The 27660-nt window shown below is 41.0% G+C and overlaps 1 protein-coding gene across 1 annotated transcript in view; it reads right to left on the reverse strand.

Moving 5' to 3' along the window:
• Positions 1 to 1602: 1602 nt before the first annotated feature.
• Positions 1603 to 27660, reverse strand: part of TARS1 (threonyl-tRNA synthetase 1) — a 37696-nt gene continuing 11638 nt past the window's right edge. The window contains exons 6-19 of the mRNA XM_070938910.1: positions 26195 to 26312; positions 23621 to 23685; positions 22444 to 22522; positions 21431 to 21577; positions 19674 to 19772; positions 16683 to 16849; positions 12104 to 12266; positions 11599 to 11736; positions 10308 to 10385; positions 7783 to 7883; positions 7251 to 7355; positions 6276 to 6348; positions 4793 to 4907; positions 1603 to 2088 (exon numbers count right to left, since the gene is read on the reverse strand). Coding sequence (XP_070795011.1) covers positions 1940 to 2088; positions 4793 to 4907; positions 6276 to 6348; positions 7251 to 7355; positions 7783 to 7883; positions 10308 to 10385; positions 11599 to 11736; positions 12104 to 12266; positions 16683 to 16849; positions 19674 to 19772; positions 21431 to 21577; positions 22444 to 22522; positions 23621 to 23685; positions 26195 to 26312 — 1597 coding nt within the window. The 3' untranslated portion in view covers positions 1603 to 1939. The remainder of the gene's footprint in view (positions 2089 to 4792; positions 4908 to 6275; positions 6349 to 7250; positions 7356 to 7782; positions 7884 to 10307; positions 10386 to 11598; positions 11737 to 12103; positions 12267 to 16682; positions 16850 to 19673; positions 19773 to 21430; positions 21578 to 22443; positions 22523 to 23620; positions 23686 to 26194; positions 26313 to 27660) is intronic.

Genomic DNA, 27660 nt, shown 5'->3' on the forward strand with positions numbered 1-27660 from the left:
ACTGAATGGAGCTGGCAGAGTGTTTTAATGGCCGGATGCCCTTCCTATCGCCAATGTGGAGTTTTGTTCAGCAGATATATTCTCAGTGTGCCCAGAGAGAGAAATATCTGTCTTTACCTAGGATCAAACTCAAAGCTGCCTGATTGTGAGGTGAGAGCTCCACCTCTAGGCCACTGCACCACTCTAATGGAGAAATAATGTATTTACTGTATTTTTCAGAGTATGATACACCTTTTCCCCCAAAAAAGAGGGTGAAAATCTGGGTGCGTCTTATAGTCCGAATGTAGCCCCGCCCCGCCCCGCCCAGCTTCTCAAAGGGAAGTTTCAGAGGCTGAAAAAAGAATCAGAAACGAAGCTTCAGAAAAAAAGCCCCCAAACAGAGCTTCAGAAAAGAAGCCCTCAAACAGAGCTTCAGAGGCTTTTTTTCTGAAGCTCTGTTTCGGAGGGTTTTAGAGGCAGGGAAAAAAGTTGTTTCTGAAGTTTCAGAGGCAGAAAAAAAAAGCAAAAAGAAAAAGAAAAAGAAAAAGCAAGGCACAGAGCTCACAACCAAGGAACCTGTTGCTAAAATTCATCTCTGGGAACAGCTGAGTGGGGATATTCCGGGAGACCAATCCACCTGCCAATCAGCTTTTTCCTTATTTTCCTCCCCAAAAACTAAGGTGTGCCTTATACTCTGACGCTGAGCTTGTCAAATCAAAATGTCGGCAGTTCAGCGGTTTGAATCCCTAGTGCCGCGTAACGGGGTGAGCTCCCGTTACTTGTCCCACCTTCTGCCAACCTAGCAGTTTGAAAGCATGTAAAAAATGCAAGTAAAAAAGTAGGGATCACCTTTGGTGGGAAGGTAACAGCGTTCCGTGTGCCTTTGGCATTTAGCCATGCCGGCCACATGACCACGGAGACATCTTTGAACAGTGCTGGCTCTTCGGCTTTGAAACGGATGAGCACTGCCCCCTAGAGTCAGGAAGGACTAGCACATATGTGCAAGGGGAACCTTTACCTTTACCTTGTATCCAAAGGGAAGAAACTGAGGCCCCTCACCCAATTGGTCAGTAGCAGGAAAGCTCAAGATATTTAGAATAGCATCTTAAGAGCCTTATCAGGTTTCTGTTCTTTGGAAAATTAGGAAGTGTACTTCTTTCAATTTTCCCCAAATGACATTATAACTATTATGTTTCCCAGCTCACGTCATGAGCTTTCCTAAACTGAAGACCCATAAATAGGGCTGCGTCTCCCACTCTGTACTGCATAACATCAGATAAATGCAGGAGAAACAGTTAATGATGGCTGAATAAGCGGAGACGTCATTTATTCAACTTTAAGCAGGATGTGGATCCTATTTTAAAACTCAGAAGTGTATGTAATCTAATCATTTACAATGGAGCTGACCTGACACAGGAAAATATTGGGACAGTTTGATGTTCTGTATTAGATGATATTGTAAATCAGTGTTTGTCAAACTTGGGAACTCTAAAATGTGTGGCTTTCAACTCACAGAATTTCCCAGCCTTCTTAAAGCTGCCAAGTTTGACAAACTCTGTTGTAAATGAAACAGAAGAATGAACAGGAACTGCAAAGCACCAAAGAACACACAGGCACAATCTCTTTGTCGAAAATCAGAAGGCATTTTTAACCAAATTTATTCTGTGAAGAAAAACACTGAAGAGGTTTGATCTGAATCCCTGATTAGCCTTTACATGGTGCCTTTGTTCTCTGGATCTTAGATAGATCATTTCAGAAGCTTTTATCCAGTTGCTAATCAAAATAATCCCCCTCATCATACAAAGATTTTTCAATTTCATCTCTATCTGAATTCTGAACCTATAAATGTGTTTGATTTATTTCAAAGACAGGATAGTGCAAAACGTTTATCCCTCAAAACTAACGTAGGAGAGAACGAGAAAGCTAGCTCTAATGGGAGGTAAAGAAGGAAAGGATTTGGTTAAAATTCTTCTTCAGCATTTTTGCTGTGGCCACACTTCAGCTGCAGCAGCCTTTCTACTGTTTCGGGCACAGTACGTTCACCATGAATCTTATTGTCTCTCGTACGGATATTCACAGTCCCACAGGCCTTCTCTTTCTCACCAACAACTAAAAGGCAGATCGAGAGGAAGAAAGTGAAGAAAAACAAGTCAACATCAGAAAAGTAGATGCAATACATTACTATAAAATACTCAAGAACGATGGTGCCTTTATTAGAAAATGCAGAAAATGATCATTGTCATGACCAATATAACGGTATGGAAAAATTATAGGGTTTCCTTCTATACCAGGGATGTCAAACTCAATTTCATTGAGGGCCGCATCAGGGTTGTGTTTTACCTCGTGTGTGTGTGTGTGTGTGTGTGTGTGTGTATGTGTGTGCGTGCGTGCGCACATGGCCAGGGTGGGCGTGGCCAGCTTGAAATTCCTCATGTTGGGGGCACCTGTGGTGGCCTGAGCGCTCTGCTAGCGAAAATAGGCTCCCAAACTCAGTTTTCGCCCGCGACAGCCTCCTGCAGCCCTCTGCAGTGAAAACAGAGCTTGGGGGGAAGGGGGGAACCGAGTATGCCCCCATGAGCTCCATTTTCACTGTTAAAGGGCTAGAGGCCATTGCAGCCAAAAATGGAGCCTGGGAGGGCTGCGCGTGGCCTCCCGAACTCCTTTTTCACTGGCAGAGGCACCGGGGGCCGGTCCTTCACTGTTTCCAGGGCAGCCCCGAGGGCTAGATCTAAGCACCCCGTGGGCCAGATCTGGCCCCTGGGTCTTGAGTTTGACACCACTGTTCTATACATTTCTAAATATGGTGTATGGAAAAAAGTCAGTCTTCGGCATCAAAATGAACTGTCTGAGGAGGATTCGTGGGGAACAGAGTAAGGAATCTATCAAGATAATTCATACAAAGGAGCACTGTAAAATATTGACAATGGTCATTTGAAAAAAAGCACTGAAAATTAGAAGATTAAAAGTTGAATGAGATCAGAATTAGAAGTTTCTAAATTAGAAGATTAGAAGTTAATTAGAAAGTGCAATTAGTAAGTTCGAATCTTGCCAGGCTCAAGGTTGACTCAGCCTTCCATCCTTTCTAAGGTAGGTAAATTGAGGACCCAGTTTGTGGGAGCAATAAGATGACTTTGTAAAAATATAAAAAAGTATGAAGGCTATTGCTTAACGCATTGTAAGCTGCCCTGAGTCTCTGGAGAAGGGCGGCATATAAATCAAATTTTTAAAAAAAATGAGATCATTTAATGTAGTGTCTCTCAAACCTGGCAATGTTAAGATATGTGGGACTCCAATTCCAAAAATTTCCCAGGCAGAATTCTAGAAGTGGCAGACCATACATCTTAAGAAATGCCAAGTTTGAGAAACACTTTTAAATAATTTCATTAGAAGACTGGAAATAAAATTGTTTGCTTAAGGGGACAATGAACAGTTTCTGGGCATTTTATCAGGAGCAGTTTCTATCAGAAATATTTGGAATTGCTCTATTAGTGTTTCTCTGCCCTCCTGACTCCTCTCTCTTCTTATGACAACTGCAATATAGATATGTGACTCAAAAGAAATCTACAGAACAGCATGCAGAAAAACCACTGCTATGACAGAAATAGCATCAATTGGATTTCATTACCAAATTAACAGCAGGAAATCGACAACTGTTTATTGTGCATTTAAAGGAGGTTTTGCATGCTATTTGCATTTCAAAGCATTTACACAAAAGCAAAATAGATGCAAATTCATGAAGTAGGACTGGCCTGTGTATAATTGCTCCCATCTAGCAAATAAAGGCATGAGGAAGGTGTTAAAATAGAAAGGAAAAACCATATAGTAACAGAATAATAGACAGAATAACAGAGTTGGAAGGTACTTTGTAGGTCATCTAGTCAACCCCCCCCCCCAGGAGGAGACCCTACACCATTTCTGATGGTGTGTGTGTGTGTGTAACAATTGTGTTTGATGAGCTTTGCTGGCTGAGGATCTCTGGGAGTTGAAGTCCACAAGTCTTAAAGTTGCCAAGGTTACAAAAGACCCGCCTGGACTATTGTAACACTCTCTATATGGGGCTCCCCTTGAGGAGCACCCGGAGGCTCCAACTGGTGCAGAGTGCGGCCGCACAGATGGTAATGGGAGCGACATGGCGTTCCCGTGTAACACCCCTCCTGTGTGAGCTGCACTGGCTCCCGGTGGTCTTCCGGGTGCGCTTCAAGGTTTTGGTTACCACCTTTAAAGCACTCCATGGCTCAGGACCTGGGTACTTGCGGGACCGCCTACTACCACCAATAGCCTCCCACTGGCCGGTACGCTCTCATAGAGAGGGGCTCCTCCGGGTGCCGTCAGCCAAACAATGTCGATTGGCAGCCCCCAGGAGGAGAGCCTTCTCTGTGGGGGCACCTACTATCTGGAACGAGCTCCCCCCGGAGATACGGAGGATCCCGGATCTGCGCACCTTCCGCCGCGCTCTAAAGACCTCTTTATTTCACCAGGCGGGCCTGGCCTAACTTTCTCCCTCTTTTTAAACAATTTTTAATATTTTTTAGTATTTTTAATATTTAAAGTTTAAATTTGTTTTAAATTGATTGGGGTTTTAATCTGTCTGGGCCAAACTATTTAATTCAATTTTATTTCTGCTTTTTAAATTTTGTATGTATGTATTTTACTGTTGGCTGTTCACTGCCCTGAGTCCTTTGGGAGTAGGGCGGTATATAAATCAAATAAAAGTAAAGTAAAAGTAAAGTAAGGTTGGAGACCCCTGCTTTAAAGCAGATATTGCTCAAATGGAGCTAGACACATACACACACTGCACAGAGACACTTTTTACCTAAAATAAAATTGTACTGGGCAAGCTGAGCATTTCTGATCTTCTTGTTCAGAGTGCAACCAGGGTCCACGTCAACGTCTGCCATTAAACCAGCATCATGGAACTGTTGCTTCACCTTTGGGAGAATCAAATCAACAATGTTTTAGACAATGCTGGAGGGAAAGGCGGGGCTTTGCAGTTCTCCAAATCAAAACAGCAAATTTTGCCCCAGAAATATAACATTTGAATAGTCACAGAGTCTGTAATCAAATTAACATTTAGAAGTTAAGCCCTACAATATTTATATAGTAAGTATTCGGATAACATGTTTTTCAAAGATACTCAGATAGATGCAGACATGAAAACAAATTGCGATTCTGATCTAAATACATTACTCAAGAACATAGCAATACATGCAATACATACATGCAGAAACACGCATATAACTGCACAGTCATAAACAAAACAGTTTTCCTCCCATGCCATCACTGCTAAACAACTAATTCCCAAAACACTGTCTTATGCCCTAGGATATCAAACCATGTAGTAGGGTTGTAATATTATTATTATTATTATTATTATTATTATTATTATTATTATTATTATTATTATTATTATTATTATTATTATCCTTCTTGTCTTTCCCATTACCTATTCCTTATGATTATCACTTGTTGTTTCTATCTTATGATTTATGTTGATTGCTTTTATTTAGTATCTTATGACTATCACTGAGTGTTGTATCTTATGATTTATGATGATCGTATTATAATCATGATTTATCATTTGTTGCTTGTATATATACTGAGAGCTTATGCACCAGAGAAATTCCTTATGTGTCCAATCATACTAGGCCAATAAATATCCTATCCTATCCTATCCTATCCTATCCTATCCTATCCTATCCTATCCCATTCCACCTATTCTATTCTATTCTATTCTATTCTATTCTATTCTATTCTATTCTATTCTATTCTATTCTATTCTATTCTATTCTATTCCATTCCATTCCATTCCATTCCATTCCATTCCTTTCCTTTCCTTTCCTTTCCACTTATTCTACTCTATTCTACTCTACTCTATTCTATTCTATGCTATTCCTATTCCATCTAAAACCCAAGCAGAACAGTCTTTAATCACACTTAAATAGACAAATCTCCCAAAATATTTCTCTCTATTGGACAGCTAGCTTAGTTCCCCTTTGACAGATGTTCACTTTCAAAATAGATTTGTAAATAAGGAGCTAAACATTGGCCATACATACAAAGAGTCCCTTTGCAATGCGAGTGATTTGCATCTGTTCTTGTGTGGGTTTTGTTTACATGTCCTAAAAAGATTTTTGGACTTTAGTCTCTGACGACATAAAATCCATTTATGCTGCCCATAAAAAGCAAAGACTGTTTTTTCTCCAAGGAGCTTCCCATTCTCTTTTTGGATATGTTCACATCTTTAGGCATTCCTAAATTGACTTTGCCTATAGGACAAAATAAAAGTTAAAACTTACCTTTTGTGCATATTCATCACATGTTGGTCCAACTGGTATTACCATTACTTGCTGAGGAGATAACCAGAGGGGCCTTGGACAAAAGAGAAACAACAGACGTCACTGCTATATGTTTAAAGACAACAGCAAATTCCTGCTAACTTTAGGGGGGGGCTAGCAACAATGACCTTCTGCATTGCTATTAATTGTAAGTATTTCTTAGAAACTGTACACAGAATGGGCTTCAAAACTGTGCATTTCTTACAGCATCAGAAGAAAAGAATTCTTCTTCGTAGCTCAGAATAGGTCAGATCCTGATTTAGGATTGCTATTATGGGGGAAATAGCAAGCAGGGACATTATATACACTACCTGGAATTGTATGGAGTACAATCTAAAAGTCTGTAGAGATTCTCAGTCATGGAAGGATTTATTGTCTGCAAGGAGTATAAATCCTTCCATTCCCCACTATCCTGTCAGAGCTGAAGAAGCTTCTTGTATGAGAAGCAAAACATTTTCAAAAGAAAAAAAAAACAAAGTCCAGTTGCCTCTTAAAAAAGCACCTTGGGGAGTACAATATAATACTAATGATAACTGACAGTTGTGATTTCCTATTTTTGTGAACAGGTAGTCCTCAACTTATGACTACAATGAAGCCCAAAATTTCCGTTGATAAGCAAGACAGTTGTTAACTGAGTTGCACCCCATTTTACATTTTTTTTTGCCACAGTTGTTAAGTGAATCTGGGTTTCCCCCATTGACTTTGCTTGTCGTAAGCCATTTGTGAAGGTTATACATGATTATCACATGTCCCCAGGACAATGCAACTGTCATAAATACATCCACTTGTCAATCACCCAAATTTTGATCACTTGAAATAGTAAGTGTGAAAACCAGTCACGAGTCCTGTTTTTTTCAGTGCTGTTGTAACTTTGAACGGTCACTAAATGAATGGCTGTAAATCGAGGACTACCTGTATAAAATAACAATACAATACCATTTGCCTCCATAGTTTTCAGTTAGGATAGCAATCATCCTCTCCACCGATCCCAAAATGGCACGATGTATAATCACCGGTCTCGTTTTGTCATTGCCATCGTGGCTAGAAGATAAAATTAAGTGTAATTTTCAAACCCGGTTAACTAGATTAGAATTATAAAATGCAGAATAAAATCACAGGATCTACTGTATTTTTCAGAGTATAAGACGCACCTTTTTTCCCAAAAAAAGAGGGTGAAAATCTGGGTGCGTCTTATACTCTGAATGTAGCCCCGCCCAGCTTTTCAAATGGAAGTTTCAGAGGCTTTTTTTCTGAAACAGTTTCAGAAGTTTTAGAGGCAGAAAAAAAAAAAAAAAAAAAAGCAAGGCACAGAGCACACAACCAAGGAACCTGTTGCTAAAATTCACTTCTGGAAACAGCTGATTTGGGGGTATTCAGGGAGGCCGATCCACCTGCCAATCAGCTTTTTTCTTATTTTCCTCCCCAAAAACTAAGGTGCGTCTTATACTCCGAAAAATACAGTACTTACCTCATGTATGTGAGGTTAAATCTCAGAGGGAGCTGGAAATCCAACTGGATAGTGGCACATTGATGGTACCTCCCGATGGCATCTTTGATCTGGATATCAATCTTTTGGGGGGTAAAAAAGGAAGAGGATGAGACAAACAAACATGGACAGGATTCTTACAAAAATTGAAGAAGTGAAGAAGCTTCTTGGATAAGAAGTGAAATGTCTTCAAGGAAAAAATAAAGGAAGTTCAGTTGCCTCTTGAAAAAAACCCTTGGGACAACCATGACTTGGATGACTGAGAATTTCCATAGACACTTACAAATATTCTTTACAGCAAAACACTTTTAAAAATTTCTACTCAGTTTGAGGCAGCATCTCAAACTGACAGCTAACAAGCCCTACCAATGAACTACTCTGAGGAAAAAGGATCTCTGGATTATGTTACTTTTCAGTACAGGTAGTCTTCGACTTATAACGCTTCATTTAGTGACTGTTTGAAGTTATAAAGTACTGAAAAAGCTGACTTATGACTGCTTCTCACCCTAACGACCACTGCAACAACTAAATGATCAAAATTCAGACTTGGCTCATATTTATGACCTTTGCTGTATCCCGGTGATCATGTGATCACTTTTTGCAACCTTCTGACAAGCAAAGTCAATGGGGAAGCAAAGTGAAACCAGATTCGCTTAAGAACCGTGTTACTAACTTAACAACTGTAGTGATTCACTTTGGCAAGAAAGTTTGTAAAATCGGGCAAAATCCACTTTGTCTCATTTAGCCACATAAATTTTGGCCTCAACTGTGGTCTTAAGTCAAGGATTACCTATACTTACCTCTGCTATGAGAATAGAGACACTGACGTATATAGAGTCTGTAGTTTGGATATATGATGAATCATATACCCCCCAGCCTGGCCTTTAGAGAATATATTTTGGATGGTGTGGCATTTGCCAGAGTTTTAGACACATTGACTGTAACTATATTTTTGTTTCATTTCAGCCCACACCAAGACCTGCAAGCTTCAGTAGTAGCTGAATTTTTTTTTGCTCACTCAAGCTTTTAATTCTAAACGAGTCTGCTACTATCCCTTGTTGCCTTGATTTTTTAATATGACTTAATTCCACATTTTAAAATCCTATTTTGTGCCTAATTTGGAATTAGTGTCATAATGAAAAACATCCTCACATTGTCTAATAGTCCGCTGAGGAAAACGTACCTTGTTGTCAAAAGGAAAAACGAACAAATGAGCTTTTCACCGAGAGACTAGCTTCAAGATTATCCTCCTGCTTCTATTACATCTTGATTAACTTCTTCATTAAAAAATATGGTGCCTATATCTGTCTTATTTTATTTTATTTATTTTATTTCATTTCACAATCATTATAATCAGCAGCTTCCTCCCAAACCAAGCAAAAGGTTTCCTAAGGTATTTCATTAGGAATTTGTTTACCATCCTGCTTTACAAACTAGTTCACCTTGGTACAAATAGTGCAAAGAATTGTCTTTGTCTCTAAATTACACAGAAATGGGTGTGTTCCCCTCATTTTCATTTTGCAAAGTGTCAGTGAAACGCTATCAATCAGATCTAACATTTTTGTTCCAAGCACCGTACTTGTCAGGCCCACCAAAACCAAGAACGATACAAAGCTGAGTTGTTTATTGTTTCCTACAGACATAATCTTGCCAGATGAAAGACTATCTGCATCTACCATATATACTCTAAGAATGATTAGGGAGGGACTGTCTTCACCATTTCTCTCATATAAAATATCACCACATTGTATCACACATACAAATCTGATACATGCAATTCTTCTATATACAATTCTGTTTAGCTAATAGTCTAGTCCAGTGATGGCTCATCTTTTTGTCATTGCGTGCCAAAAGCAATGCACGCGCGACCCCCTGCATGCGAGGCAGAAATGCGAAAACTAGCTGGATGGCGGGAGGCATGCGTGCATGCGTGGTGGGGCTGAGCTGGGGTGACGGCTTGCGTGTCTGCAGAGAGGGCTCTGCATGCCACCTGTGCCACAGGTTCATCATCATGGGTCTAGTCCAATGTTTCTCAACCTTGGCCACTTGAAGATGGACTTCAAACTGTGTGGACTTCAACTCCCAGAATTCCCCAGCCAGTGTTGCTGGCTGAGGAATTCTGGGAGTTGAAGTCTACACAGTTTCAAGTGGCCAAGGTTGAGAAACACTGATTCCATTCCTCAGATCAACTCCCCTGATAAGGATTACTTATTCAACAGGCAAAGAGGAAGGCTAAGAATAAATGAGCTAGCTTGTCACACAGCTACACCAACCTGTCCCGATTTTACGGTATACAGGAGTGAGTAGAGAACTTTTCTTACCCTCCTGCCTGAATATTCTGCTAAATAACTGCAGAGCCCTGAAGAGAATTATGGTATAATGGGAGTCAAGCACAGCTAAGTGAACAGTACCCAGTCCAAAGCTTCTCTAATAAAACAAATTACAAAAGCAATTTCGTGGAAAATGAAACAGTATTTTAAAATGTGCTCCTAAGGTGATTTACTAACCTTCGGCCCATAGAAAGCTCCATCTCCAGGGTTCAGTTCCCATTTCTCGCCAAACTCATTCAGGCTATTTTCAAGTTGCTAGTGGAAAATGATATGCCAAATATTAATAGATTTGTTCAAAGCCAAATGATTGGTTGTTTCTCTTCCTCACAACAGAAACGTTAGAGGACTTTACGTCTTACTTTTGTGAGTGTGTGTGTGTGTGTTTGTATAGCCAAGTCAGTGGCTATACAGTTACTTGTTTTACTTTCTTAACTGCCTTGAGTTTCAAGAAGCTGGCAATATATAAAACTCTGTATCAGTAAATACGATTTTCACCAAGCTAGGCTGAATCACAGTGCTATCCTATTATCTGGAAACTCTCTTCTTTCCGATCTCAGAATCCCTTAAAGGTAAAGGTAAAGGTTCCCCTCGCACATATGTGCTAGTTGTTTCCGACTCTAGGGGGAGGTGCTCATCTCCGTTTCAACGCTGAAGAGCCAGCGCTGTCCGAAGATGTATCCGTGGTCATCTGCCCGGCATAACTAAACACCAAAGGCGCTCGGAACGCTGTTCCCTTCCCACCAAAGGTGGTCCCTATTTTTCTACTTGCATTTTTTACGTGCTTTCGAACTGCTAGGTTGGCAGAAGCTGGGACAAGTAACCCTTAAGGTGCACTAAAAATATGCTGAGCATCAGTTAGTTATATACTTAACTTGTGCTTTTAGACTAAATTTATGAGCCACTAAAACTATTTTCCCTGGAAATGTATTCTGCAGTCTGAATTTACTAGGTAGCAGAACCATTTAAATGGTTCTTTAAAGTTAAAAGTTAAAAACCATTTAAAGTTCATGGCAGCCTACGGCCATGATAGCCAAAGATCAGAAGGAATCACCTCCGTGCTACAGTTCAGAAAATTATATGCCTTTTAATAAAAGCTGTCAGTTCAAAAAGTTGTGCCAAATTTGTTCAGTTCACAGGGTCAGTCCCTTTTGCCCTCCTAAATTTTGTCCCCCTCAATCCTCATGCTAACAGCTCTTTCCTTTCCTGCTGCCTCTAATCTATATGGAACCTGTGTATCTAAGATTATTGAAAAAAAATCCACATAAAGAATCTGTTCTTTTTTCATCCCCCTTGAGAAAGGTTATTTGAGGACATCAGGGACTGCAGATTCCGTACAATTTAACCCCCAAACTACTAATTGGAAATTATATATTTGGATACAGCTTTCTTAGACTGATTTATGTTGTCCCACTTACTACATTATTATAGGAAATAAATGAACAAACCACTATATTTAGGACACAAATACCTTTTCGGCTTCATTCCACACTTCAATATCTCCAAGGAACTTTTCGGGACGGGTAGAGAGGTGAAGTTTGAAGGAAAAACCAAAAACTTCATACACGGTGCGCAAAAATTCCAGGCAACTTTTGATCTCCCCTTCAATCTGTCCATGAAACGAAAAGACCCAACGCGATCAATATCCATTCATTTTTACAACACTATCTTCCTTAAATTACCCTAGATCAGGGGTGTCAAACTCGATTTCATTGAGGGCTGCATGACAGTTGTGTTTGACCTTGGGTGGTGGGGTGGGGCATGGCCAGGATGGGTGTGGCTAGCTCGACATAACTCGTGTCAGGGGCACCTATAGTGCCTGCGGTGCCTCTGCCAGTGAAAATGGAGCTCGGGAGGCCGCGGGCCAGTCCTTCGCTGTTTCCAGGGCGGCCCCACAACCCATCCTAAGCATCCCATGGGCCAGATCCAACCCTCAGGCCTTGAGTTTGACACCCCTGCCCTAGATCATTTCCCACCTGGTCCATGGCACAAAATATGTGAGCGTCATCTTGCTGGAACCGCCTCACTCGGGTGAGACCGGTTAGTGTCCCAGACAGTTCGTTACGGTGCAGAACTCCAAAGTCAGCCAGGCGCAGAGGCAGCTCCCTCCAAGATCTTGGCCGATGATCAAACATAAGACTGAAGAAAGTAAGACAAGTAGTTGACAACTGACTGGGATTATATTGCTGAGAATAGCCAGATGAAGAATCAGAAACAGTCTTGAAAAACAGATGCTTTTCTACAAATCTGCCAAGTTTCCCCAACCAGACGTTTTCCAGACAGGTTAAGGACTACAGTTTCAGGATTTCCAGCTCAGCAAAGAAGGACATTTTATAATTCCTTCTAGCTACCACGTTTGGCCTGAAGACCATGCTTGCTTTTCAAGTGGTACCAGTACTCTAAAGACCATTCTCTAACAACACAGGTACAGTAAGACAAAGCCCATGTGTGATGAATTTGAATTTACATGCAATTAATTAAATACAATGAATATGGTTATCCTCGTGGTTTTGATTCTCTCTCCTGTTTCATTAAACAGTTCAATCTTTGGCAGGCTTTCGAGGGGTGGTGAAGCTATGCCAAAGATTAGTAAAAAAAAGGGAAGGCGAGGAGATTTCAGGATCAGTTTTTATCTCTGCTTTAAGAGTTTCACATGAACTAGCAAACAAGCTGGCATTGTAACTGGGATTCAAACAAAGGATCATAACATGATGAGAAGCTTCGGAGAGAGTGCTAATATAATGTCGCGTGGTAAGCAATGCTTGGGGTGGGATTGAGCGCCCAGGTTTAACACCATCACTTCTTCAGTTTGCATAGTAGCTATACAATCCCCCCCCCCAAAAAATATTCTACACACTTGAATTAAGGACGTGCCAGCAGGTGCTTAATTCAAGTGCTTTGGAATGGGTGTGGCATGCTGTCACCACCTCCTCAACTCAAGCACGTAATTTCTTACTCTTCACACCCAGGAAATCACTCAGATGTTTGAAAAAGATGCAGACAGGTGTGACATACAAGCCCATGGCTGCTCTGAAGCATCTCTGCAACTTTGGATTTGAAACACTGTGTCAGCACTTCAAGCTGCATTTACTCTAGTGCTGACATAAGAAGGAGAAGTGGAGGCGTCTGGAAAGGGATGTTTGACTTTTCACCTACTTATTTTCCCTGGAGATAATATCCCCTAGGAGATGGGATGGGAGGGGGGAAATTCCTTTGAGCTGGAGTGGTAGATTAGGGGTAGAATGACTTGGAAGATGGCCAATGAGTGCAGGGGAGTGGGGAACGGAAAGGGAGGGTTTTGGGTCTGGAAGTCAGTGTTGGCTTCGATGAGTTGGAGGTAGAATGTCGTGCTTAATAAATGGGAATTTTTCTTCAAAGACTTTGCTTGAAATGCAATTTATTTGAGACGACCTCGAAACCTGACACCCTGCACATCTCTATGGTACATCTACAGTGTAGTAGTGATCATTGACAGACATATTACAGACAATCCTCAAGTTGCAACCATTTATCACTGAAGGCACTACAGCACTGAAAAAAGTGACTTATAACCATTTTTCACACTTATGACCATTGCAGCCACCCTACGATCAAAATTCAGGCCCTTGGTAAATGGCATATATTAATGACAGTTGTAGTGTCCTGGGATCATATGATCACCATTTTTAATCTTTCCAGCCAGCTTCCGACAAGCAAAATCAATGGGGAAACCAGATTCGCTTAACAACCCCATGATTCACCTAACAACTGAGGGGATTCGCTTAACAACTGAGGTAAAAAAGATCGTAAAATGGGGCACAAATCATTTAACGACTGCCTTACTTAGCAACAGAAATTTTGGGCTCAACTGTAGTGGTAAATTGAGGACTACCTGTACTGTACGTCACTCCTACCTCATGTAGAAATTAGACAAGGACTACAACAACAGGTAGTTCTCATTTAGCAACCACAAATGGGAGCAGCAACTCTTGTTGTTAATCAAGACAGTCATTAAAGGAGACATCACATGATGGCAATAGACTTATTTATAACCTTACTTCTGCAGCAGTTAAGCGAGTCACCTATGGCCATTAAACAAGACATCATGTGATCATGACTTGAGATTTTATTGCCAGCTTCTCCATCGACTCTGCTTATTGGAAGCCAGTTGTGAAGCACGCAGTGTTCACATGATGGCAGAACATAGCAATAGAAATAGCACTTAGACTTATATACCCCTTTACAGTGCTTTAAAGCCCTCTCTAAGCAGTTTTCCAGAGTCAGCACGTTGCCCCCAACAATCTAGGTCCTCATTTTGCCCCCCTCAGAAGGATGGACGGCTGAGTCAACCTTCAGCCTGGTGAGATTTGAACTGCCAAATTGCAGGCAGCCGGCAGTCAGCAGAAGTAGCCTGCATTACTGTATTCTAACCACTGCACCACCTGAGGTTCATTGCAATGGTCGTAAATGCCTGTCGGTTGCAAAGTGCCCGATTCTTGATCATGTGACCACAAGAATGCTGCAATGGTCATAAGTGTGAGGACCTGTTGTAAAGTTCTTTTTTTTTTTCCAATACCGTTGTAATTTCTAAACAGGACAGAGATGAAGCAAAGTCTTTTTGTAATTTATTTTAGCATTCAGAACAAAAACCTGACCTTTTTTTAAAAGCATCTTTTCCCTTCTTCCCGACTCAAATTCTACCTTCTTGAATCTCTGCTGTCCTCATTCATCCTACTAACAGATTCTCAACATGTTACCTTTATCTTTCCCATTTAAACTATATTACATATGTGGCAGTGGTGAAATCTAAAATTTGTTACTACGGGTTCTGTGTACTACGGGTTCTGTGGGCGTGGCTTGGTGGTGTGGGGTAATGTGACTGGGTGGGTGTGGCCAATTTTTTTTTTAAACTTTTAAAATCATTTTTTCTACAACCTCTTCAGCATTTTGTAAAAAAAATGCTTTCAAAAGGCTCTGACGATCCCAGCTGAGTTGCCTGATTGGCAGAGGCTTTTTAAAAAAGCCTCTGCCAATCAGGCAACTCAGCTGGGATCGTCAGAGGCATTTAAAAGAAAAAAAGGGTTTTTTCCTTTTAAAAGCCTTTGACGATCCCAGCTGAGCTGCACGATCATCAGAGGCTTTTTTTTTTTTACTTTTAAAAGCATTTTTTTCCCGAAGAGGTTGTAGAAAAAATGCTTTTAAAAGTAAAAAAAAAAGCCTCTGATGATTGCGTGGCTCAACTGGGCATGGGGGGGGGGGCAGGGATTTTTGCTACTGGTTCTCCGAACCACCCGCCTCCATCGCTACCGGATTGAGCAATCCGGTCCAGACCGGGAGCATTTCACCCCTGGTTTGTGGCAATCTATAGGCAGATTTATAAACACAAAATCAGGACGATCCCTTCTGTTGACATTTGTCTGTTTTCCAAAGGTATCAGACAGAAGGGAAGCAGCTAGCCAAGCACAGCACCAGAAGGGGTAGATACAGTCCATGTTTACCTAAACAGATATGTGTCAGTTACTAAATTGATCGCAGCCACAGCAACGAAGCATTGCCATATGGGCTTTGGTGACAAATATCTGCAAGCATGTTCCAAGAGTAAGGTATAAAATTCTAGACCAGTGTTGGCAAACCTTTTCGGTACGGAGTGCTGAAACCGGAGCATGCACGCATGCATGGGGGAGCACCGGAAACCGGAAGAGCAGTTCCCCGGCGCGCACACATGCGTGCCTGGGAGCTGCTCTTCTGGTTTCCAGCGCTCCCGTGCGCACAACCAGCTGGCCGGCATGCATATGCATTCCAGAATCCAGAAGAGCAACGGGCAATGGCTGGCGTGCCCAGAGAGATGGCTCTGCATGCCACTTCTAGCATGCATGCCATAGGTTTGCCATCACTGTTCTAGACCAAAGCAGAATAAAAAGGTAAAGGTAAAGTGTCCCCTCGCGCATATGTGCTAGTCGTTCCCGACTCTAGGGGGCAGTGCTCATCCCTGTTTCAAAACCGAAGAGCCAGCGCTGTCCGAAGACGTCTCCGTGGTCATGTGGCTGGCATGACTAAATGCCAAAGGCGCACGGAACACTGTTACCTTCCCACCAAAGGTGGTCCCTATTCTTCTATTTGCATTTTTTACGTGCTTTTGAACTGCTAGGTTGGCAGAAGCTGGGACAAGTAATGGGAGCTCACCCAGTGGTGAAATCCAAATTTTTTTACTACCGGTTCTGTGGGTATGGCAGGGGAAGGATATTGCAAAATCTCCATTCCCTCCCCACTCCTGGGGGAAGGATATTGCAAAATCTCCATTCCCACCCCACTCTGGGGCCAGCCAGAGGTGACATTTGCTGGTTCTCTGAACTACTCAAAATTTCCACTACCGGTTCTCCAGAACCTGTCAGAACCTGCTGGATTTCGCCCCTGAGCTCACCCCGTTACGCGGCACTAGGGATTCGAACCGCTGAACTGCCGACCTTTTGATCGACAAGCTCAGCGTCTTAGCCACTGAGACACCGCGTCCCTTAAAGCAGAATAGGAAGGGGAAAAAAAGAGTAATTAATCTAAAAATTGGCACAAATCCAATACCAGTGTCCAGGACAGTTCATGGGCTTCAGAGCGAAGATCTCCTTTTCCACTTCAAACGAAAACATGTTGTCACTGTAATGCTGCCAATGGCCAGAGGTCACCCAAAGCTTGCTGTTGTAGATGTTTGGAGACACAACTTCTTGGAAACCTCGTTTTCGATACTCGCTCTGTGAGAAATCAAAGAGTCAGAGCTACATTAAGCAGAGAGAATCACACACAGGTAGTCCTCGATGTATGACCATAATGAGCCCAACATTTTTGTTGCTAAGCAAGACAACTGTTAAGTGAGTTTTGCCCCATTTTATGACCTTTCTTGCCACACTTGTTAAGTGAATCACTGAAGTTCAGTTAGTAACATGGCTGTTAACTGGAACTTGACTTTGCTGGTCAGAAGGCCGCAAAAGTTGATCACATGTCCCTGGGACACTCCATCCGTCATAAATATGAGCCAGTTGCCAAACATCCGAATTTGGATCATGTGACCATGAGGATGCTGCAATGGTCGCATGTGTGAAAAACGGTCGTAAGTCATTTTCTTCTGTGCTGTTGTAACTTCAGTCACTAAACAAATGGGTTGTAAGCCGAGGACTATCAGTGCTTAGTTAAGCAATTTTCTGCTAATCACTGCAGATACATTCTTCATTACAATCAATAAGCCAGTCATTAACATATAAAAGAACTGTGCATCCTTTTATCATGACCAATGAGCCATACTCAGAATTAAAACAATTAAATATACAGGTAATTAGTCCCTGCTTACCTTACTATCTCATTTAGTGACCATTAATAACAGTATTAAAACATTTTTGTGACCAATGCTTTAAGCCATAGTCACATGATCACCATTTGCTTGCTTTCCAACCAGTTTTGTTTTGTTGAATAGGCAAATGGAAAGTCACATCATAAGCCTGTTAAAGTCACATGATTTTCTGCTTTGTAATTGAAGCACTTAATGACAGAATTGCTACCACTTGTGGTCATTAAGTGAAGACTACCTGTACTATGGTAATCAGGGATGCATTCTTTGAAGGCATGTCTTCACTGCTGCTATAGTAAATTTGGCCACAGTATTAATACACCAGCCTCATCTTTCTATACTTTTTCTTTTTACATTTCTATTTACATTTTCCATTAAATACAACACATTATATAAATAACAAACAAAATATACAAGGCAACACAACAGAAACCAACAAAACTAGCATATCTATAAACAGTACTTTGATAACCTCGGTACTGTATATCTATATTATAATCCGGAGAAGACATAACATCTTGCATATCTTTATAAACCAATTAGGTCTATCTGACCTCGCTTTACTTGTATAATATAAATTTCTCAGTACATATAATTCCTCTTCTAATTTGGGTTATATTTTCCTCTTCTCTAGCCACCTATAGAATTTTTCCCAAGATAAACATACTTGTGTTTGATCTCTATCTTTTAATTTTTTGGTCAACTTATCTGCTTCTGCACAGTCTAAAATCTTTTTTATAATAGCTTCCTCTGATGGGATATTTTTATTTTTCCAAAGTTGAGCATATGCCAATCGCTGCTGTGATAATATGTAGTGCAAGATACCATAAATCTCTTTTAATACTTTCCGGTTTGGAGCCGAGCAGGCATGTCTCTGGTCGCCATTCGATCTTTTGATTTAAAATATCATTCAGCCATTTTTTTATTTTCCCCCAGAATTCTACTGCTTTCGGGCACGACCATCACTGATGGTACTGACCACCACTATACTTTTTCTTGTCTGCCTCTGAGCTCCTTGGCTTCTTCCCACTCTCGCCCCAAACCATTTCTACCACATCTATGCTTTGGATCAGACACGGACTTCCTCAAAAAAATTATTCTACGCATGGAATAGTTTATGCATGGAATACTTTGTATATTCGTAATAATCACATATTCTGACAGTTCAGCAAGTATTACCAAGAACAATTAGAGATAATCACCAGCTCTGTTCTATAATCATCAGAGGTATTAAAACATGCTGGCTGGGGAATTCTGGGAGCTGAAGTCCACACAGTTGCCAAGGTTGAGAAATAGTGGTCTATAGATTGGCTAGACATTTAATCAGATCCAAATTACCATATTTTTGGCTATAAGACACACTTTTTTGTCTCCCAAAAGGGAGTGAAAATGTTTGTGTGTCTTATAGACTGAATATTGCCGAAGCCCCGCCCACCCACCAGCCAATTTTTGGCCTCTGCACGCCCCGTTTTCGGGGCTTTTTTAGGCCTTTTTCAGGCCCATTTTTTCTGGTCTGTTTTCTAGGCTTTTTTGGCCCTTTTTTTTTTGGAAAAAAACAGGCCAAAAAAGCCTCGAAAATGGGCCGAAAAAAGCCCCCAAAATGGGCCCAAAAAGTCTTGAAGATGGGCCAAAAAAAGCCTCGAAAACGGGCTGGAAAAAGGCTGGAAAAGGCCCCAAAAAAGGAAGGCCAAAAACGTTTTTTGTTCTTTACCTCTTTTAAATTTAGGTGCATCTTATAGTCAGGTGTGTCTTATAGTCCGAAAAATACAGTAATAGAAATGTATGTAAATGAGCCGATTCTATTGTTCACAAATTGCCAATTGTCAAGATACTTGAGCCGCTCACTGGAGCACTACAGACTTGTACATCTTGTGACCTATCAAGTCAAATGCCTTCTAGAGCTGTCCAGGCTTATGAAATAGTCTAAAAATAGGGTATTTTATTCTACCTTTGGAAGGGAATACAGGAGGCACCTTATATTCTTTGCCTGTTGAGTGTATTGTGATATTAGCCACAAGCTGGATATATAAATGTCCAGCTTGTGACATCTATAAATGGACATCTATAAATGCATTAACCAAGGTAACGTGATTAGTGTAAACCCGAACATTGTGTAGGAACTGTAATGCAGCCAAGGTCATTTCTGCTGCAGCAAAAAGGCATCCAAACTTCTATATGAAGAATTGAAGCAAGGAGTGCTGCTGGTATCACAGAGATGAATTGTTATGACTCACCCTGATATATTCTATCAGTGTATTATAGACGTAAGCGCCCTTCGGAAGGAAGAAACAGCTACCAGGACTGAGTTCGTGGAAGAAAAAGAGTTCTTGATCCTTTGGGATAAAAAACAAAACGAGTTTTCCTATTTCTTTCCTTACAACAGTTGCATTATTTTTGGAGAATATTCAGATGAACAATTCCTTTCCAAAATCACATTAATTGCTTAATTGATCATCAAAGACTCTGAGTGTTCCCACAAACTGCTAAAACCAAGTACATTACGAATAATAAAATGTAATTAAGGAACAAGTAAAACCACTAAAAAAAATCCCTTAAACCAGAAATAAAGTTGGCAGCATCCCCAATACTAACAGGCTACACCCTAAAACCAAGGCTTGCAACCAGGCTGAAAGGGATACAGAGAATCTGCTTCCTTTCTCCAAAATCTTCCCCCAAAAGGAGTGATTGGAGACCGGATAGAAGTTACTCAACACAACAAGGATAAGAGATGATTTCTTTAGAGGGAGGTGCGTTATGGCTTCCTTCAAAGCTGCGGTCGCAGTCTCCTCCCTTTAAAAAGCATATCTCACTTTCGACCTTCCTCCCTGGTTGTCTGAAGCAGCCAATAGGAGCAAAGGTCTACCCCACGTTACTAAAAAACCCTGTTTTAAGCTTAAGAGAATCTCGGGTGGTTTTTGCAAAATGTCACATTAACGGAACCTGATACCCAGATTTTCAAGTACACATGGCTTTTTTCCTGAGAACAGAAAATAAAAAGTAACTTCAATTTACATTCCAACAAAGATGAAGAAAGAGAGCTCACTGCAATTATAAAGGATGCAAGAAAAAATGCATTATATTCATCTTTTGCCCCTCTCTGTAATAATCATAATATGCACTCATAGTTTTTATAGCATCTGCTTTCAGATATACTATTATTTTATATACCGTGTTTCCCTGAAAATAAGACCCTGTCTTATATTTTTTTGAACCTTGAAATAAGCACTTGGCCTTATTTTTGGGGAGGTCTTATTATTTTGGGGTGCATGGAGGAACCCAGAGGAAATGGCAGGGACCGGCTGTGCATGTGTTTAAATATTTTTGGGAAGGGCTTATTTTCAGGGGGGTGGCTTATTTTACTGCATGCACTCAAAAGCCCAATTGGGCTTATTATCAAGGGATGTCTTATTTTAGGGGAAACAGGGTAGCAAAGAAGAATGAGAAATTGGTTTTAAAAAAAACATGCACTATAGGTAGCCCTCGACTTACGACCACAAGAGCCCAAAATTTCTGTTCTTAAGTGAGACATTTGTTTAGTTAGTTGTGCCCCATTTTACAACCTTTCTTGCCACAGTGGTTAAGTGAACCACTGCAGTTGATATCTTAGGCACCTGGTTGTTAAGTGAATCTGGCTTCCCCATCTGACTTTGCTTGTCAGGTCGCAAAAAGTGATCACATTACCTTGGGACACAGCAATGGTCATAAGTGTGAACCAGTTGCCAAACATCTGAATTTTGATCAGATGATCCTGGGGATGCTTCAAAGGTCATAACTGTGAAAAATGGTCATAAGTCACTTTTTTCAGTGCCATTGTAACTTTGAATTGTCACTAAGTGAACTGTTGTAAGTCGAGGACTACCTGTATTTGAGCAGGATGCAGTTAAATGTAATTGACAGAAACATGTGAAAAGACAGAGTCTCCTGCAAACTGATCCCAACCTCAGGAGAAATATTTCCTCGCGTACTTGAGTGGGTGAGAAATTCCTCTTACCCGTCCAATTTTCCTGTGATCCCGGTTCTTTGCCTCTTCTTGGAACTTTTCCCATTCTTTCAGCATTTTTGCATCAGGGAAGGAGATGCCATAAACCCTTTGCAAGGTTTCCATATCAGACTTTCCTTCCCAATAGGTAGACGAATTCTGAAGTTATAGAAAAGATTCAGTAACAAATTGTATTATTACAGAGCAACTTTGAGTAATTAGATTTCACAGGAAACCAATGCTACATTTTCAGTCTATGTTTAAGTGTATGCAGCATACTTTATTGCGGTCATAGACCAAAAAAACCCAAAACATCCAAGACACATAGCTGGCACACGACCAGACTAAAGTGCAAAACGGCAATGAGATCAGTGGTGGAAACCACTCCCTCAAACTCGCAGTTCATGTATTTTAAATTTTAGCTCCAATCTATATGGACTATAGTCGATTAAAATTGTACATAGGTAGAAAATACTATATTTTAAGCGTATGTTATTTGTTACAATTCAGAAATAATTTAGGATATCTTATGATGTGCAAATCTATAGTAACTCTTAAATAACATTTTGATGGAAGGGAACACGAGGACATGTAAATTAGTGTGCAACAATGAACACAGCTACCAGTTCTGAAATAACCATGGGATGAGTTTGAGAAATATTTTAAAGTAAACTACCGGTACTTTTTTATTACAGCTGCAATAAGCAAAAATGACAAAGAAGTTCAATTTATTCCCATATAAGACCTGCTGAGTTCAATGAAAGCGAAGTACGCCCAGGTGTTTTAACAGTTATATTGCTCTTCTTCATTTCAGTAAGAGAGACAGAACTTTTAAAAACATTTTTACACTGCAATGATTTCAAACTAAAAGCCAATGATTCTACTAACTCTAAACAAAATCAACGCATCTTTCCATGGAAGTTTTGACTCGATTTTAAAAACTCAACCAGAAAAATTGCCCCAAAGCTCGTCATGAAGATCTAGCCACATATACTATAATTACAGGATGAAATTTAATTTCTTACCTTATGTATTTTTAAGGCTTTTATTTTCCCAGTATGCCTGACATGGGGCCCTCTACAAAGATCAATCAAAGGGCCACACCTAAAAGGTAATGATATGGTTCAGTTCCTTGAAATTGTGTCATAAGCACGGACTTCTTATTTTTAATTAAAGGAAAGTGAATGTGCAGCAATCAGCCTCTAACAATATTCTTATAAAATAAAACAGTAGACTGCTATAAATCAGGGTTTTCTTTGGAACTGTGCCCTCCTGCCCAGAAAACAGAGAAAGGTAAATGGTCAGACAACATCTTGAGGGATCACAGCAGTGTTTCTCCACCATAACAGCTTTAAGAGGTGTGGACTTCAAACTCCAGAATTCCCATGGCTGGCTGGGGAATTCTGGGAGTTGAAGTCCACACATCTTAAAGTTACCATGATTGCAAAACAGTGAAGGTATGCAATGGAGATAAATTGTTCCAATTAGCCCCATTCCATATAGTGGTGTTATGACTGGGTAGACACTCCATGGTAGGTATTTTGTGGAAGGGCCTATAACAGTGATGGCTAACCTTTTTGCCATTGCATGCCAAAAGCGGCGGGGGGGGGGGGGTTGCACACATGTGTGCCTACACCCATAATTCATTGCGCCCCACCCCCTGTGCATGCGCATGCATGTGCAACCTGACCCGCACCCATACTTTTGGCACGCGATGGCACGGTGGGATTCGAAGGTCCGTTTTTCGCTCTCTCCAGGCTCCAGAGGCTTTCTAGGAGCCTGAGGAGGGCGAAAACGTCTTTCCCCACCCACCCCCGGAGGCCAGAAATGGGCCGTTTGCCGACTTCCTGTCGCACCTAGAAAGCCTCTGGAGCCTGGGGAGAGCAAAAAAACCGGCCTCCCCGCCCCCCGAGGCCCTCCGGAGGCCAGAAACAGCCTGTTTCCCAACTTCTGGTGGGCCCGGAAGGCCTGAAAATCAGCTGACCGGCACGCGCATGCACGCTGGAGCTAAGCTAGGGCAACGCTCGTGTGCCCACCAATATGGCTCCGCGTGCCACCTGTGGCATGCGTGCCCTAGGTTCGCCATCACGGGCCTATAATATATTCTCCAAATTACAAGTGGGGCAATTTTGTTTAAAACTGGGGACTCTACAGTTAGTAATAGAAAATCCAGGCTAGGTGGGTGTTTGCCTTTTGTTTTACCTGTATACAGTAGTAGTTGGAGTGGTGACTTTTTCATTTAAGATCCGACACTTGAATTTATTGTACTGTTTCAAAAGACAATTTTAAAAATATATAGAATTAATGTTAATTTTAAGATACAATTTCTTGTGCCTGTAATTTGATGTTGAAGCAAACATTCTTCTATTTACCCATAAGAAACATATCTTTCTATTCTTTGAAAAACAGCCAATTGCATCTGTGCTTTCCCCAAAACTTCCACTATGAATTTAATCATGCATTTCTTCTTGCATTCCCTTCATACTAATGTATTCCAAAGGCCAGGAAACCATTAAGATTCTCACTTAATGTCTCAGAACCCAATGAGACAGCATTGCAGGGGTAGTCCTTGACATACCACTGTAATGCAACCTGTAGATTATGGTCATACATCGTAACAATTGTAAAGAGGGTTTTTGCTATAGTTTGCTGTGGGTGTGGTTTTGCCAAAAACTGGAAGTGCTGGTTTTCAGCAAAACCATCATAAACCGTGGTCGCATGACTGCAAGATGTTGCAAACAGCTGTAAATGCAGCCATATTGCAAGTGCCCAAAGTTTGATCATGTGACTTCTGAGTGGGCCTAACCATCAGAACTTCAAATCTGGGTCCTAAGTCCCCCTTTTTGGGATGACCAGAACTCTGAACAGTCACTAAGCATTCTGTTATCCAAGTAGTTGCAAATTAGGAGGTTGTAAGCAATAATTGTTGTTGAAATGTGTTTGAATATTAGCAGCTCAGGTTGGTAGTTAGGCTGTTGGTTTGCGCTCCAAGCTTGGCAATTTGATTACAACTGTTTCGACACCATTTGGGACATCGTCTGTGCACTTTGAGTTGTGTCTCAAACTCAAAACGCACTGACGATGTCCCCTCGAATGGTGACAAAACGTTTGCAGCCAAATTGCAAAGCTTGGAGCTCAAACCAACAACCTAATAATTGTTGTCCAATGTTTCCTACTGGAAGTCACTTCACAACTTTGAAAATGAAGGGGATGAATATATAAAGCCATACTGTAGTGTTTGCACAGAGGAGGTTCATTAAGGGGAAGGTTTATTAATGGGAAAGACTGAATTCTGACCGTATTTCCTGCTTAGATCTCTGCAGCTTTCTTGTAAAAACCAGTCCTGTGTTTACACTTAATTTAAAAGCATCAACGCATATTAGGTTTGCGGAGTGGTGCGGTAGCCTAGAGGTGGAGCTCTTGCCTCACAATCAGGAGGCTGTGAGTTTAATCCTAGGTAGGGGCAGATATTTCTCGCTCTGGGCACAATTATATCAAATTATACAAAGCTCGGCACTGGCAACAGGAAAGGCATCCAGGCAGTAAACACTCAGCTCCATTCAGTTGCCCAGACTCCACCCCCCAAGGGATTATGGGGTTGTTAAAAGAAGATGATGATGAAGCCATATTAGGTTTGCAAAGTGAGGATTCTATATTTGATGGGAAAGGGGGATGTATAAGCCAATAAAGCAGGATTTACAACCTTGGCAATTTTAAGACTCATGGGTTTCAGCTCTATGGCTGGCTGGGGAAGTCCACACATCTTAAAGTTGCCAAGGTTGGAAAACCGTGAAATAAAGAAAGGCCTATTTTGCAGACATGACATCCCACATTCAACATGGTGTCTAGAAATAATGTGATTTTTCTGATGAGACCGGTCTATCAGGGCAACCTGGTCTACCAGTTATGGGACAGAGCACTGCTTCCGCTTTCACCTTTCAGCCCCAATTCAGGAGTCTTCACAGGCAGTTGCTTTCATGACAAACTATTTTTGTGTTGAATTTATGTTTTACCAACAAAGAAATAAAGGGAGACGACAAAGCAAGGAGAGCCCGTGGCTTACCAATTAATACATCTACCTAATATGCAAGTAGCCTGGGTTTGAATCCCAGAAAGGTATGGTTAGCTGATGAGAGCTAAATAGCTTGAAATAGATCTATACGTGTCTCTCTTTGGGGACGCGGTGGCTCAGTGGCTAAGACGCTGAGCTTGTCGATCAGAAAAGTCGGCAGTTCAAATCCTTAGCACTGCATAACGGAATGAGCTCCCATTACTTGTCCCAGCTTCTGCCAACCTAGCAGTTTGAAAGCAGGTAAAAAATGTAAGTAGAAAAATAGGGACCACCTTTGGTGGGAAGGTAACAGCGTTCCATGCGCCTTTGGCGTTTAGTCATGCTGGCCACATGACCACGGAGACGTCTTCGGACAGCGCTGGCTCTTCGGCTTTGAAACGGAGATGAGCACCGCCCCCTATAGTTGGGAATGACTAGCATGTATGTGCAAGGGGAACCTTTAACTTTACCTTTAGTCTCCCTTTATTTCTTTGTCAGTAAAACATAAATCCAACATAGAAATAATGTAATAGTTTAAACAGAGAAAAAGGATGGATTCAACCAGCCTTTGGTGACACTCAAAGTTACAAAAACTAAGATTCTAAAGACACCAACTGAATCGTAAAAATCATTTGAAATATGTCATATGATTAGAGGTGTTGCAAAAGTACCTAAATGCTCCTGTAGTAACTAAAGTTGGCATGAGAGCATATTTTAGGGTCTACCTTAAACATTTCAAGTAAAGTTTCCTTCTTAATTTCCAGTCGCTCAAAAAGTTGTTTCTCTTTCATGATTTTCTTGCACAAGACTTCAATGGCAGGGAAGTCATTGCTAGACACACCCCTGAAACAAACAAAGATGTATCAATATCAATTGCACTTATTGTTGTCTGACCTCTGGGTTTGGTTGGGGTTTTTTTGCTTCTTATACAGTCATCACTAAAAGCAAAGTGCCAGATCAAGAGGGCTACCTTGCACTGAAGGGGGAAGTAGAAAGAAAATCCTTTTAGTTTGAAAACCTCCACCAACAAAGCAACAGTGTATATTTTATTTTAAACCTTTTACAGGCAGCATCTGGTGAAAAACCAGAAACAATAAACTTTGCAGATAAAAGTTTTATAACCATTTAGTAGAAACTGAAACCCTTATTAAATTATTTAATTATTGAATTATTGAATTAAAAATAAATTATTAAATGGCCCATGCAGAAAAACTGAGTCAAAGTCATCAAAAAGATGCAGAAATAAACTCACAGCAGTTCAAGGAATCCCCTTCTAAGAAAGGCACAGAAAATTTCTGAGTTGCTAAGTGTTTGTAAAGATTTGCATAGGTGAATCTGAAGAACTCATGTTGGAAGCCTATTCAGGTAGTCCTTGACTTACAATCATTTACTTAGTGACCACTTGAAGTTACAACAGTGCTGAAAAATTACTTAAAAGTGGTCCTCTCACTTATTACCAACAGGGTGTTCCTGCAGTCATGTGATTGTAATTCGGGAGCTTGGCAATTGTCACACCCATTATCAATAGTTGCAGAGTCCTGTAGTCATGTGATCACCACATGGAACATTCCTGGGGTGTGGCCAATGCCAGCGGCAGCACAGCAAATGGAAAATGTTGATATCTCAGCTGCTTTAGGGGATCCCCAGGGATCATAGCTGTCCTGTAGGGACACTGAAGAATGGAGGCACAGGCAGGCACGAACAGGGAAGCCGCAAGTTCCCTGACGTGTCTGCAATAGCCTCCGACCCAGCAGCAAGGGAAGACAGTCATTAGGAACTGTCACAAGCCGGGCCGGCCACACGATAAGGAAAAGAGAACGTGGGCTCATCTGGGTGAGAATTTGTGGTCTTGAAAACAAGATTCCTTTATATATTTAACTCCTGAACTTTTAAAACTATTTTACTTGAGAAAATTGGCAGAGAGGGGAGGGAGTAGAAAAAGGCTACCTCCCCATTTCCGGAACAGCGGCGAAGAAGCGGAAGCCATTAATAAAAGCTAATTAACAAAATCTGAAAAAAGTAATTTAACAAACTGAAAGCAGATTGGGAAAAGAGGAATTTTTGGCTAATGAACGGTAATTTGAAAAGTTGAATTTGGAGCTTTGAAGCTGTGGGTTTATTTTTTTTTTTTCTCCTTTAAGACTATTTTGGATTGCAGAGGAAATTAAAGAGATATATTTAATTTAATTTA

This window comes from Pituophis catenifer, unplaced genomic scaffold, assembly GCF_029215685.1.
Source record: "Pituophis catenifer annectens isolate HBS135680 unplaced genomic scaffold, rPitCat1.0.hap2 SCAF_2, whole genome shotgun sequence".
In the NCBI taxonomy this organism is placed as follows: Eukaryota; Metazoa; Chordata; class Lepidosauria; order Squamata; family Colubridae; genus Pituophis; species Pituophis catenifer.